This window comes from Equus asinus, chromosome 27 (genome assembly GCF_041296235.1).
Source record: "Equus asinus isolate D_3611 breed Donkey chromosome 27, EquAss-T2T_v2, whole genome shotgun sequence".
NCBI classification, from domain to species: Eukaryota; Metazoa; Chordata; class Mammalia; order Perissodactyla; family Equidae; genus Equus; species Equus asinus.
Window position 1 is genome coordinate 37,700,161 of NC_091816.1, and position 14,228 is coordinate 37,714,388.

General features: G+C 54.1%; 1 protein-coding gene across 19 annotated transcripts in view; it reads right to left on the reverse strand.

The window, feature by feature from the left end:
- Positions 1–14,228, reverse strand: part of ARHGEF10 (Rho guanine nucleotide exchange factor 10) — a 131,651-nt gene that overhangs the window by 93,629 nt on the left and 23,794 nt on the right. For 12 of the 19 annotated variants that reach the window (XR_011498907.1, XR_011498908.1, XM_070500140.1 and 9 more), the window contains 3 exons: positions 6,029–6,325; positions 5,027–5,314; positions 1,068–1,134 (listed from right to left, as the gene is read on the reverse strand). Coding sequence is in view for 17 of the 19 variants with exons in the window: in XM_070500140.1 (XP_070356241.1) it covers positions 1,068–1,134; positions 5,027–5,314; positions 6,029–6,325 (652 nt within the window). In the remaining 2 variants the exon portion in view is untranslated. The remainder of the gene's footprint in view (positions 1–1,067; positions 1,135–5,026; positions 5,315–6,028; positions 6,326–14,228) is intronic. The other 7 variants (XM_070500149.1, XM_070500147.1, XM_070500143.1 and 4 more) reach the window with 3 other exon arrangements.

Below are 14,228 nucleotides of genomic sequence, written 5' to 3' on the forward strand. Positions count from 1 at the left end.
CTGGAATAGGCAAATCTCAGAGACAGAATGCACAACAGGGGCTACCCAGGGCTCAGGGAGGGGGATGGTGGGGATTACATAACGGGTAGAGTTTCCACTGGGAAGATGAAAAAGCGTGGAAAGCAGACAGTGGTGATGGTTGCAGAACACTGTAAACGTATTTAACACCACTGAATCTTACACTTAAAAATGGTTAAAATGGCAAACTTTATTTACATATTTTTACCACAATTTTAAAATGAATAATGCGATATACCAAAAACCATAGAACAGTACACTTTAAACAGGTGAATTACGTCTCCATAAGGCTGCTTAAAGACAAAGAACAGACACGCCTGCCAGGCGCCCAGCACACTGCCACACTCGGTGGTAGATGCTCTAAGACTTGGTCACCCTGGTCTTTGCCTCTGAAGCAATCTTAGTCCAGCAGCAGAAAGGGACACAGGAGAGCACAGGAGAGCACAAAGCGACAGTTACAACACAGGTGCACACCCAGCTCTGGGAGCATGGATGAGGAGAGTTTATGAAACGAGACACTTAAGCTGGGTTTTGAAGGGTAGGCAGGAGTTTGCCTGGGGGATGGGATTTTCCTGGGCATTTGAAGCAGATGAAATCACATTCGCGAAGGCCAGGAACATGAAAGAAAGGCTGATGACCAAATTAGCTGGGGGATTCTAGATGAAACCTGGGTTAGACAAAATCAAAACCCTTTTTTTTTTTCCGACTGAAGGATTCTGAGAACCTTTTCGATGCTAAGGCATACTGAGTGTGCACAGGAGGCAGACCCATCTTCCGGTTCTGTCCGGCTGTGGGCTCACAGCTTCTCTTTTCCCAAACGGAACATTGACACTTGGCAGAGCCCTGGGGTTGGGGAGAACCTGATTTGGGGGGCCCTGGGCGACAGGGCAGAGTGTACAGGAGACAGAAAGGCTGAGGGGCCGGGACGGGGCTGGGCGTGAGACCCCAGCGAGCAGAGGGAGGGCAGGTGAGCGCCCGGAAGCACTACCCTGGGTATTTCAGGAAAAGGTCACGAGCTCAGAAGAGCCGTGTAAGATGGATAAAGATACCTGTTTGGAGGATCCTCGGAACTTAGAGAATTAAACTGGCTGTCTTCTGCGACGTCCTGGGTTTCTGCTGGGAGAGAGAAAAGATTCACATTGTTTTATGCCTGACAAAAGTGGTTAGGAAGCTGATTTTCATCCTTAAAATGGTCTCATATTTTCCTTTCTTATCAACAGGTTTATCTTAGCATAAAGAGGACTAACTGACAGATTCAAGATTTTTTGGCTTTTAGATAAAATGTATTCAAAATGGGATCACACCAAAGAGCAACATCCAAAGGCCTTATGAAACAGGCGGAAACGAAATGGTCCCCAAACCAACCAAGCCAGAGCTAAAAAGAAACATCGTGTTCTCTCCCATTTCTTGAGTTTTTATACTAATTTACAAGTGCGATTTATTTGAAAGTGTGTCTGTGTGGCAACCTCAAAAGAGTTTCAAGGGGGGCTGGCCCCGTGGCCGAGTGGTTAAGTTCGCGCGCTCCGCTGCAGGCGGCCCAGTGTTTCGTTGGTTCGAATCCTGGGCGCAGACATGGCATCACTCATCAAACCACGCTGAGGCAGCGTCCCACATGCCACAACTAGAAGGACCCACAACAAAGAATATACAACTATGTTCTGGGGGACTTTGGGAGAAAAAGGAAAAAAAATAAAATCTTTAAAAAAAAAAAAAAGAGCTTCAAGGGAGAAACAGTTAAGTTTGTGATATTTGAGAACGAAACATTTACAGACTCATTCACACGTGCACACAAGTGCAGGCACGCTTACACACATACACATGTATACATCCTCATGCATATACACTCTTACACATACGAATGACATACACACTCACATGCATGCACATGCACACTCAGGGTCCGTCTCACGTCCAGTCTGACTGCTCTTCTTCTCTGGTTCTGGTTTACCAAGCGGAGTGATGAGCTCAGAACTAGCAACTGGCTGTTAACAGGTACGCGGGCAAAGCTGTCCACAGAAAGCCCTTTAGAGGGATTTATTTTAGGCCAAGCAATCGTTCCTGACCACTTTCAAACTGCTCCCCGACTGACTCGACGTCCAGGAGAGCTGGGCTGGCTGCAATGAGCTGGGAGATCTCACCCACGGGAATGGTGTCTGGATCCCAATGAATTACATAACAGACACGCGTGACTCAGAGCAGGGTGTGCCGGGCAGCGCAGCAGGCAGCGCACAGGCATTAACCCGTGCGGTTCTCAAGGTCCCTGAAAGTTAGCAATCATCCCAAGGACCACGGCAGGTCAGGCACAGAGCCAGGATCTGAACTCACACCTGCCTGCTCCAACGACTGCTCTGCCACCGTCCTCCACAGCCCCAAAGAGTAACCTGCATGACCCCGGACAGACGGAAACACTCCACAAAGTCGATGAAGAAGGAACCTGCTGATGGGCAGCAAAGACTCCTCCCACAGCAACTTGTTCTCCCTGCAGCTGCGTCAGGGGCCTCCTGTCCGTAAATGCACAGCACACGCCTTCTCTCACCGCCCGTCCACCGCAGGGCCCAGATCTAGCGTCTGCTGACACACAACACCTTCGAGAAGGAGAGGGCGGAAGACGAGCAGCTCAGGAGGAAGTGCTCGCACCGGACACAGTAACTGCTCCTCTCTCAGTGCTCTGGGAGGAACCAGAAGCTCCCTCCACGCAGCAGACCACCCTGGGTCTGGCCCCTGGACATTCCGTCCTAACAAACAGAAGCAGGACCCCCAAAGCCATTTTTTAGAATTGGTTTTGGGCAGTGGGGAAAACAACAGGTTCCAACTGTTTCCGTATGTCCAGGCTCTCACTTGTGGTGGGGCGCCCCATGTGCAGGGGAGGCTGGGACGTGCGCCCCCCACAGCCCGCAGCCCTGCCCACAGGCCACAGCGCAGGTCCTGGCTCCGATCCCTGGCCTCCCCCCGAAGTCCACATGTTCTCCACCACCTCGTTTCTCTTCAAAGGCTCAAAGACAGACGCGGACACGCTTGTCCCTGATTTGGGGACATACCACAGGGTTTAGTTAGAGTCTCATTAACAGCTCTGGGTTGATGGCACAAAAATAAGCAAATGTCTTTAAAATAATGCTAAACTATTTTTAAATAAATTACTTTAAATAAAAGTTTAATTATTTGGCCATTTATTTTTTAAAATAGCCAAATTACTATAAAATCAGTATGTTTTCCTAAGCACACTATCTCCTTAAATCCACACTTCCTTATTTGTGACTGTCCTTGCTCTTTACAGCTACAGAATAAGAACAGTATTGTTGATCGCGGTAAATTTCCAGGATGATTGCCAATCACAACAGGAAAACATATGGGAGAACATCTACCCTAAAACCTCTGTGGTTTCCAAAACATAAAACCACATTTTTCTTGAAAGAAGACTGTTTATCTCAATTGTTACTGACTGGGAAAGAGAGACCCTTTTTCTGAGATCTCACACAAAGATAAATCAGGATTCCGTGTCTGAGAGCCACTGCCCTAGGTGCGACTCTCGTCCATGGCAACATCTCGTACGGGGTGTCCTGGGACAGACGACGGAGAAACAGACTCAGGCGAGAACAGGAGGAACACAGCCCGGGAGGGCCGCTCCGAGCAGAACCCGCTGCGCTCCGCCAAGCAAGGGCCCGGCTCGTATTTCAGGAGCCCTCTTGGCACTGGGACCTGCAGGGGTGATGGCAGGTGCCCACGGCCTCACCCCGGAGAACAGTAACTCTTGCACACTGTCTGTCTTCGTCCACACCAGCTGCTCTAACAGGACACCACAGACGGGGGCTCATGAACCACAGACACGAATTGCTCAGTCATTGAGGCTGGAAGTCAGATCAGGTGCCAGCATGGTCACCTTCTGGCGAGGCCGTCTTCCCATCTCAGACGGCATCTTCTCCCTACGTCCTCACATGGGGGAGGGTCGAGGGAGCTCTGTGGGGTCTCTCTTATAAGGACACTCATCCCATCCTGGGGGCTCCACCCTATCACCTCACCACGTCCCAAAGGCCCCACCTCCTAACGCCATCACATGGGGGTCAGGTTTCAACACAGGAATCTGGGGGCCCATTCAGACCGTACTTTCAAGCCTAAAAAAATTAAGTTTTGCAAAAAGAGCTGGCAGCAAAACAATAGTGCCAAGTGTCATCCGTAAAGATGACAGAGCGAGCTTTTCAAACCACGTTGTTCTACACTGCACGTCAGCCCCTTCTCACTAAGGAGAGGGGAAGGTGGTGACTCAAGCCAACAGCCCATCATAGACCAAGGACACCGTGGCGAGGACGCAGCCACGGGCACCAGGGTCCTGGCTCCAGGACAGCGGCTCCTCCTGATGCTTTTGCAGTGGGGTCAGCAGGGGTGGGGGCACACTACCTTGTCGCGAGGCCAGTAAACCCCTGCACCTCCCCTCCCTGTGTGCGGCTGGTTTCCTGAAAACTCTGATTCTCGCAGACTTTGCCTCCATGCACAGCTTCTCAATGTGCTGGCTACACACCTCCCAGGTCTCTGCTCTCAAAGAAGAAAGACGTCGGGGGGGGGGGGGGGGACAGAGAGCCTTCTGAGTCCCTCCCCTTGGTTCCCGTGAACGAAGACCCCAGCAGAGGGGCTGACCTCAAAGAGCCTGCAGCTCACGGACCAGCAGATCACACAAAAGCACACACATACGTAACCATGATTTGGAATAAAACGTGATAAACACCCTGCCGACAAAATGCATGAGGTTTGGGAGCACCGGGGGGTGGGGAGGCTGGGATGCGGGGTGACGTTCACACACATCTTCCCTGACAAGATGCGCTAACACGTTCCAGATGGGACATCACCGCAAACAACAACCTCATACTTTCCTTGGTTGTTGCTCCTGTCACGGGGCTCATTTCCCAACTTGGAAAACCGACATCTAAGGACCCGGGGAGACGAGAAGAGAGAGGAGGCACAGGCTTATGAAGCCGACGGGGCGCTCGCGGTGGTACGGAGACAGGAGGAGAACTACCTTCTTCGTCCAGAGACGTGGCACGGATGATGACGGGGCTGGAGTAGGCCGGCAGGAGCAGGGGCAGGCTGCAGGGCACGGCGTAGCCGCAGGGCACGGGCACCGAGTACCCGCTGGGCACGTGCAGGCTCACGCTCTCGTCCTCGGCCTCCGGGTCTGGGGGTGGGGGCTGGTCTTCCTGGAAGGGCGTGATGTCAATGACGGAGTAGGGGTTGACTCTGGTTGGGGCCACAAGTTTAGTCGGCTCCACCGGTGCAGCTGTGTCTGTTCCTGACCCGCTTTCACCTCCTGGAGGCAAACACAGCCATCAAGGGCATGGCCTGCATGCTCTCCTGGGGCAGAGCCAACAAGGACGTGGGGAGCCCCCCGGAGCCCCCATCCATGCAACGCCGGGTCACCCTCGAGACGCCAGATCCCATGGGCCTTAGGGGGAGCGTGCTGGGAGCATCTCCCTCTGGGGAAGGGTGGACAATGGCACATCGGCGGGACCACCTCCGGGGGCAGGTGGTGCCCATGGACCGGCAGCTCCCAGGACGGCTCGGCTAACAAGACGAGTGAGGCAGAAGCCGCCAGACGGACAGGAATCACTAACCAGGAAGAAAGGCTTTTGTTAGAAGAAAGGCAAGGCTGGTCCCTCCGGTCAGTGAAGGAAGACAGCCAACCTCACCTCCAAACTACTGCAACTCAAACAGCATCATTTTCAACAGTATTTCCTGTAACAGAGGGATATGCTGCTGAGGCCATTTTTACTGTACAATAGCGACACCTGTTCCCTCCAAAATGTAAACAGAGAGGGAGGTGGGCGAGACTGAAGATCAATGGAAAACAGTACAGATAAAGAAACCTGGCCAAATCTAAGTAGGTCATTTCGGTTCCCACGGCATCACAGAAACGTCACAGATCCCTCGCTCCTGGACACCCACTGTCCCCAGGAGGGTCCCACGCAGCACGAGGGAGGGAGTCAGGGAGCCGCCTGGGCGCCGTGGCGACCCGAGGACTTACCCGAGCCGGTGTCGGCCCTGGCGTTGGCCTCGGCGGTGGCGCTGGCCTCGGCGGTGGCATTGGCCTCGGCAGTGGCATTGGCCCCGGTGGTGGCATTGGCGCCAGTGGCGGCAGTGGCCCCGGTGGCGGCAGTGGCTTCAGGGGCAGCACTGGCCTCGGAGGCGGCTCCTGCGTTGCTCTCCGTGGGGGCGCCCGGGGCTTGCCTGTCTGCTTCTGGAATCTCATCTCCGCTGTCAAAATCGAACAGCTCTCCGTCCTCCTCTTCGTTGTTGTTAGTGTCGTATTTCACTTCGCTTTCTGGGGGTTAAGAGAACGTAAATTACAGCGTTAACACTGACTACTAGCAAAATGACTTCCACGGCCCTGAGCAAGGGCAGAAGCCACACAAGGCCCCGGGGTGGGCAGCCGGACGCTGATCAAGTCACCTCCGCTGTGCGGCTGGTCGGCCTTTTTTTTTTTTTAAAGATTTTATTTTTTCCTTTTTCTCCCCAAAGCCCCCCCGGTACATAGTTGTGTATTCTTCGTTGTGGGTTCCTCTAGCTGTGGCATGTGGGACGCTGCCTCAGCATGGTTTGATGAGCAGTGCCATGTCCGCGCCCAGGATTCGAACCAACGAAACACTGGGCCGCCTGCAACGGAGCGCGCGAACTTAACCACTCGGCCACGGGGCCAGCCCCTGGTCGGCCTTTTTACTGGGAAGAAATAATACCTGTCTTTAGGCTTTTGGGTCAGTGGCCTTGATTTTCTTTTATGGGACCTGCAACTCACAGTTTGGGAAGGGAAAGAGAAGGAAGGAAGGAAGGAACACTGTCCACATCTTAAAGACCTCTACCATGGACTTAGAAATCCACCAAGAAAATGAACTCGTGGTGGCAAATCCGACCCCTGGGAGGGCGCCTGTAACATGGCCGTCCCCGTTCACGTGCAGTAACGGCTCCATCCACGTTACCACCCGCCTGGCAGGCCACATGCTGTCCCCACGCAGCATCTAGGCCCTGAGTTACTCACGCCGCCTGGTCATGAGCATTTCTTCCAGACCAGGGAGGGCGGGAGGGGACGCCAAGATGGGCTGACACAAGTGCTTTCACATCACAAACAATAAGACTTCTCATGGGAACTTTTAAAAGAAAAAAAGAAAAGTCAGCTGAATTCACTTTTTAAGGACCAAAACACTGTATGTGCCATAGACCCAAGTCACTAGACAGTGACTTTCTTTAAAAAACTTTTTTAGGGGGAAAAAACCCTGAAATTAAATTGTTGTGAAATGGTAGTAAAATCCTCTATGTCTACCTGTGTTTTGCATACATTATATATAAAAACACTAAATAAACTATCAATATTAAAAGGAAATGGTGACTGCAGTCGAAAGGCACAAACCTGCGGTTAGGAGATAAGCGGGTCCCGGGAGGCACCGTGCGGCACGTGATGCCGTCAAAAACAAACCACCTCACCCTGTTTCCTCCATGCTAATTTCACACTGGACAGTAAATAAGTGAAAAGTATGAAATGAGAGCTGTGGCAGGTGCTTCTCCCACGCAGAGAAGCGCCTACCCTGTGAGTCTGTGAAAGGAGTCACCACAGAACACTACAGGGCCCTGAAACTCCTCGCTGGACCAACGGGCAGAAACGCTCACCTTCAGGGCCAAACGATGTGTCCAGGTGGCCAAAGAGAAAAGGGAAAGGGAAAAATGGGAAAAAAGGAGCCTGCAGCGGAAAGGAGTTCAACCAACTTAAACACCTAACGTCTTTTGCTCAAGCCCCCAGCATCCCCACACCACAACCCGGGTTCCTTCTTCTCTATCACCTGCAAAATACTTCCCCACCCAGAAGGCAGAGGGACCTCACCAACCCCTGCCCAAGCCAGACCCTTTCTTCTGGCCCTCCCAGTTCCGTCCTCTGGCACCTCCTGGTCTCATCCCCTGGAACCACCTGGTCCCACCCCCCTGGAATCACCAGGTCCTATCCCCACTGCACCAGGTAAGAAACATGTAGGGTGCAGGTGGAGTGCAGATGGAGGGTGCAGGCGGAGGGTGCAGGCGGAGGGTGCAGGCGGAGGGTACAGGCGGAGGGTGTAGGTGGAGGGTGCAGGTGGAGGGTGCAGGTAGAGGGTGTAGGTGGGGTGCAGGTGGAGGGTGTAGGTGGAGGGTGTAGGTGGAGGGTACAGGTGGAGGGTGTAGGTGGAGGATGCAAGTAGAGGGTGTAGGTGGAGGGTGCAGGTGGAGGGTGCAGGTGGAGGGTGCAGGCGGAGGGTGCAGGCGGAGGGTGTAGGTGGCAGGTGTAGGTGGAGGGTGTAGGTGGAGGGTGCAGGTGGAGGGTGTAGGTGGGGTGCAGGTGGAGGGTGCAGGTGGAGGGTGCAGGTGGAGGGTGCAGGTGGAGGGTGTAGGTGGGGTGCAGGTGGAGGGTGCAGGTGGAGAGTGCAGGTGGAGGGTGTAGGTGGAGGGTGCAGGCGGAGGGTGCAGGTGGAGGGTGTAGGTGGGGTGCAGGTGGAGGGTACAGGTGGGGTGCAGGTGGAGGGTGCAGGTGGAGGGTGCAGGTGGAGGGTGCAGGTGGGGTGCAGGTAGAGGGTGCAGGTAGAGGGTGCAGGTAGAGGGTGCAGGTGGAGGGTGCAGGTGGAGGGTGCAGGTGGAGGGTGCAGGTGTGGTGCAGGTAGAGGGTGCAGGTGGAGGGTGCAGGTGGAGGGTGCAGGTAGAGGGTGCAGGTGGAGGGTGCAGGTGGAGTGCAAGTCAAGGGTGCTCTGAGAGGGGGACACTCCAGGACTGACTTCAGGATTCAGAGGGCATCTGAGACAGGCTGTCTTGGGGAGTCATCCACAGGGACAGATCCCATATGCCCAAACGCTTTGCCCACAAAGAGGCAGATCGATGGACGCCATCTATCGTCCTGGGAGACAGAAGGCCGCCCTGGAGCAAAGTAGCAGCACTCAGGGGACAACAGCCAGCATGCTGCAGGCGGGCGGCAGCGCCAAGCCACAGGGAGCAGCAGAGGTGGCTGGAGCCTCTTCTCTCACATTGCCCACATGCTGGTGGCAGGAGGACTGGAGCCTGCACACCGCCCTGTGTCTTAAGTGGCCACACTGAATGGGCGCTCCAGACAAATCACAGAAGGTCAGGCCTCTTCCCCAGGAGACGTTCTGCGTGAGCTGAGTCACGCTCCTGCACTTACACGGGGGACTCGCTCTCAGAACAGAGGGACCTGGACCCTCAGGGCCCACAGGGACTCCTCGAGAAGAGGTGAGGGCGTGAGCACAAGAAGAGACAAGAGGAAACGGTGTCACAAGGTCAGCGTGAGCCGACCTCACTCCCTCTGCCAGCACCCCAGCCTGCTCCAGGGGGACCCACGGCCAGGGGTGGCTCCTCTCCTGTTCCAGAGCTGCATCTCCTCTACCTGCGAGGGACGACGTGGCAACACCACACGCATGGAAGCTCCAGCCCTGACAGGCTGTGGAGTGGATCTGAGCCCGGTCCCTTCACGACCACTCCACCCAACACTCCAGCCAAAGCAACTACGTCACATGTGCCTTCCGTATTTTAAAAGGAGCCCTTGGGGAATGCAGGCATTTGAAGTGGAGTCACCTTAGAGCTGAATAAACACTGGATGAGAGGCTGGTCTTGGGGGAGGTGGTGCCTTTTGGTGGAGAGGCGATGGAGGGATGTGGGACACCCCCACATACACTGTCCCCCGTGCAGAGGCAGCAGAGGCACATGGGGCCACAGGAGAGGGCAGGGAGGGGGTCGTCTCCCTGTTGGTCAGGGTGGGCGTGGCGTGAGGCTGGGCAGGGGCCGTCCCACACCAAAGGACACACCCTGTCGATTCCTCTCATATGAGGGACCAAGAGGCGTCAGACGCACAGAAATAGGAAGCAGACGGGAGTGAGTGTGGAGTGCGGACAGAGTCCCAGTCTGGGAAGATGCAGAGTTCTGGAGACGGACGATGGGCATGGTGGTGGCTGACAACAATGTGACTGTGCTTAAGGTTAATGAAGTCTACACTTGAAAATGGTTAGGATGGCCAACGTTATGTACACTTTATGGCAATAAAAAAAAAAAAACCTTGTCGTTGATCATTTAGTCCCTTTCTTCACAAACACGCAGAGCAAACATTAGCAGTGGGTGCCTCTGGGCCACTGTGAACGAGTGGTATTTTCCACTATGTGCTTTTCCACAGTTTGCAAATTTTCTACAACAAATAAATTTCTTGTCCGCCTCACAGCTGTGTTTCTGGTTTAAGAACACGTTTCTGCCTGGCAGTCTAATCCTTGTGAAGCATGTTAACCCTCTGATGTTCATATTTAAACATAAAACTGACCCATTTCCTAGACGTCAGAAGAGAGAATTTCAGCCTAACCCAGTAAAACAATGAACCCAGGGCGGGCGCTGGAAGTCGGGGACCCGCCACCTCCCACCTTCGGTCTCGCTGACTCAGCAACTTTCTAACCAGCCCCAACTGTGCGCCAAGAGGTAGGACAACAACACGTGTCTCAGGAGGTCTTCTTGCTCCATCCTCAAGTCGTCGGTTTATTCACTGAAATAAACCAGTGAACACATCTTACAGCAACAAATCTCTTTCAGGAAAACTAAAATTTCCAGGACATTTTCCAAATACGATTGTTATCATCTCCTTAAGTTATTTTTTGCCAGATAAATACGATGGGGAAATGACACCAGTGAAACACCCTGACAAAAGTGATGGAGAAATGACACTAGCTTTGACTCAGCAACGTGACACACCACCCCGGGCTCCGCTCAGACTCCTCAGGGCTGTGATGCCGCATCCCGTGCCAGCTTTTTCTTTTGTCGACACTCTTCTTGGGAAATTATATTTTACCACTGCTGAACTTCCAGAATTAGAGAAAATGCCCCTAAAAGGGATTTTCTAAAAATTTGTTTGGAAAAAGAAAAGCTTGACAAGGTCTGGCACAAAACAGGCTCTTAAATACTTGTGAAGGGACGAAACACTTAAAACACAAACCAGGGGACCTGAAACACAGGCTCGGCCCCGTGAAGGAAGACAGTCGTTCTCGTTTCCCGTCTTGAGGAAGGAAGCAGGCAGCAGGAGCGGGTCCGAGCAGGGAAGCAGAACGGGACGATGCCCACTCCCGGAGGCAGGTGGGAATTACCGAGAGAGGGACTCACACGCCCGGATGGGCCACAGGCTCCTGGTGGACAGGCCTGGGTCCTGCTCACCATCACTACGCGGCCCTCAGTGCGAAGCCTGCCACACACACTGTACGCTCCGTGCTTGCGCGAATGAAGGAAGGAGTGATGAAGAGACGGGTGCGTTTCCCTTTTTGTGCCAAAAACGCTCCTCTTCGCTAACAGAACTTTAAGGAGAATCCCAATCAATGAAATGGAATAATAGCAACGAAGAAATTCCCCCAAAGGTTTAAATCTTCTTAATCTACAACACGACCCCACCTGTAGCACCTGTGATGCCCTGAGACACCCGCAGGTCCCAGACAGCCTCTCCCTTCCACAGAGACAAGTACGAGCAGCTGCTGTGAGAGCCGCTCCTCCATCTGCCCCCAACGCCGTGACGAAAATACTCCCACTGCACGTTAAACAACCTCAGAGTGAGGGACATCACAGACTCCTCCTAGAATTCAGTTGGAGGGGAAAAAAATTGCCTTTCTGCATTTCTGTCCTGCGGCAAGGACCCAGAGAGCAGGCTGTGCTCCACAGTGACCGCCCCTGTGGCCCCATCAGCACGGAGAGCCCTCTCCTGAGCTGGGCCGCCCCTGCACCCCAGCTGGTGCCCCCACGTCTCCGTGTACACCAGTAAGACCATATGCCTGGATGCCACTGTTCTCATATAAGTGACGGCGATGCTGAACTTTTATACAGCAAGTGTGTGCTGAGCACTTTCTCTGTCCCACACACTCTTCTGGGTCCTTGGGGTGCCTCGGAAATCCCTGACCTCGTGGAGCCTACAGAGATTCCCCCGGGGAACCTTCTGGTCTAGTGCGGCCAGAGCAGGGCCCATGGTGAAGAGCGATGCAGAGCGTCTTTGAAAAACCTGAACTTTGGGGCCTTGAGCTTAGCTCCCACATCAGCTGTGATGGGCTGAACTGTGTCCCCACAAAATTCCTATGTCCTAACCCCAGTACTCCAGAACGTGACCTTATCTGGAAATATTTCACTGCAGATGTAGTTAGGATAAGGTCATCCTGGAGCGATGGGCCCTAATCCCACATGACTGTGTCCTTACGAGGAGGAGAAAGACACACACAAGGGAACATCACGTGACGAGAGGGGCAGAGACAAAGCTTCCACAGCCAAGGAACGCCCACGGGGCCGGCCCACCAGAGCTGGGAGACGCAAGGAGCGAGTCCACCCAGGGTCTCAGGGGAGCACGGCCCTTGCTGTAAATTATGTGGTTAGTGCCCTGGAGTGAACTGGACCTAGTGACCCTGTGCACAGCAGAGCGGAACCCTGCTCGTCTTCTTGCTCGGTCCTCTCCCCCTCCAGCACCATGTCAGACAAGGCTCTGCTGCTATTCACAAGGTTTCCACACCCAGTTTTTTCAGAAGCAGGTGGCAAGGTCCTTCTTCCTAGTCTGTCCTAGTCTGGAAGCTCCGCTGAGACCTGTCCATCACAGGTGACCCTGCTGGTATTTGACATACTGGTGGCACAGCTTTCAGCAACATGCAGCCACCACAGTAAGACAACCAACAGGCACGTGGTGTGGTTCCCTGACCGGGACATGAACCCAGGCCGCGGCAGTGAGGGCCCTGAATCTTAACCACTAAACCCCGAGGGCTGGCTGCTATCAATTACCGATGACATTAATGTCTTTGAAAAAGCTTTCGGTGGATCTGGAATTCAGCAGTCATTAGCTGGATCATTGTGGGTTGGCTCGCTTCCTGATCACACGTATGAAAGATGCAGAAGTGGTCGTGCACAGAGCGCGACACAAAGGAGACGATGTGGACAACGGCGAAGTCCCTCCCTGGACCCAAAGCTGGGCTGGGAGCAGAGCGTGGGAGGAGACAGCCTCCGGCAGACCCCAAGGTCACTGCCCGAGGGCAGGAGGAACAGCCCAGGAGTGGGGACGAGGGGCCTGGACGCTGCTCTGCGCCACCTCCTGGTGCCGACAGCAGCACGGACAACCAGCCCAGATGGCCAAGCGCAAAGGCCACAGAGCACCCACGTGCACCAGCCCCCGCGCCGCCCGCTCTGGCGCTCAGCCCAAATCAAAGCCGGCGCCTGGCTCACGAGCATGTGCCTGTGGCGGGGGCGGGGGGGAGGTCCTCTAGGGAGAATGTCCCTCTGGCCACAGCCCACGCTTTCCAGGAAAACCGCAGCCTCCACTGCACTCAAGAGTCGCTCCCCGTGGCTGACCAGTCATCAGCAGGACGCACCAACCCTCCCCCAACAGCAGCCATCTGCACTCGGGACTCAGGCCGCCGTCCCTCACAGGCAGGGCCCCTTGGCTGAAGCCCGATTCCCAAGCAAGCTGACTGCTGACACTCATCAGGAAGCGATTATCTGCCCATCAATTTAAGCACCAATTTCTAAAACAAGTTATGAAGCAGAACCTTTTAAGAACTGCTACATTTCTATCTATTGTGAAAACATGACCACACACCTGTCAGTCCACACCTACACGCAAGAGGAGGAAACTACCTGGAGCCCAATCTTTAAAACCCTTTTCTTGGCAGCAGGACCATCTGATACAACTTTCTGGGACAACAGAGACGTTCTGTGCTGCCCAGCAACAGCCGTGAGCCACGTGCAGCTGTGAGCACTTGGGAAGGGCCGCTGTGACCAAGGAAGGACTGGTTCCTGTTATTTAATTCCGATTAACTCTAGTTTACATAGACTTGTGCCTCGAGGCTCCCACAGCGGACAGTGTAGGCCTGAGTCGCAGGCTGCTGGAGAAGGAAGCTGAGTCCACACACCCTGCAAGGCCCCCACCTGTGCCTGTGTCGACAGGAGCTAGAGGTGAGGCTCAAATCTAGTCGTTGTTGTTTTAAATGGACTTTAGTTTTTTGAGCAGTTTTAGGTTCACAGCAAAATTGAGGGGAGGGTGCAGAGATTTCCCACGAACCCCCCATCCCCCCACATGCACAGCCTTTCCAATATCAACATCCCCAACAGATGGAGCGTTTGTCACAATCGATGAACGTGCACTGACACGTCATCATCACCCAGAGTCCATGGCTTCCGTTAGGGCTCACTCCGGGTGTCGTACATACGTTCTG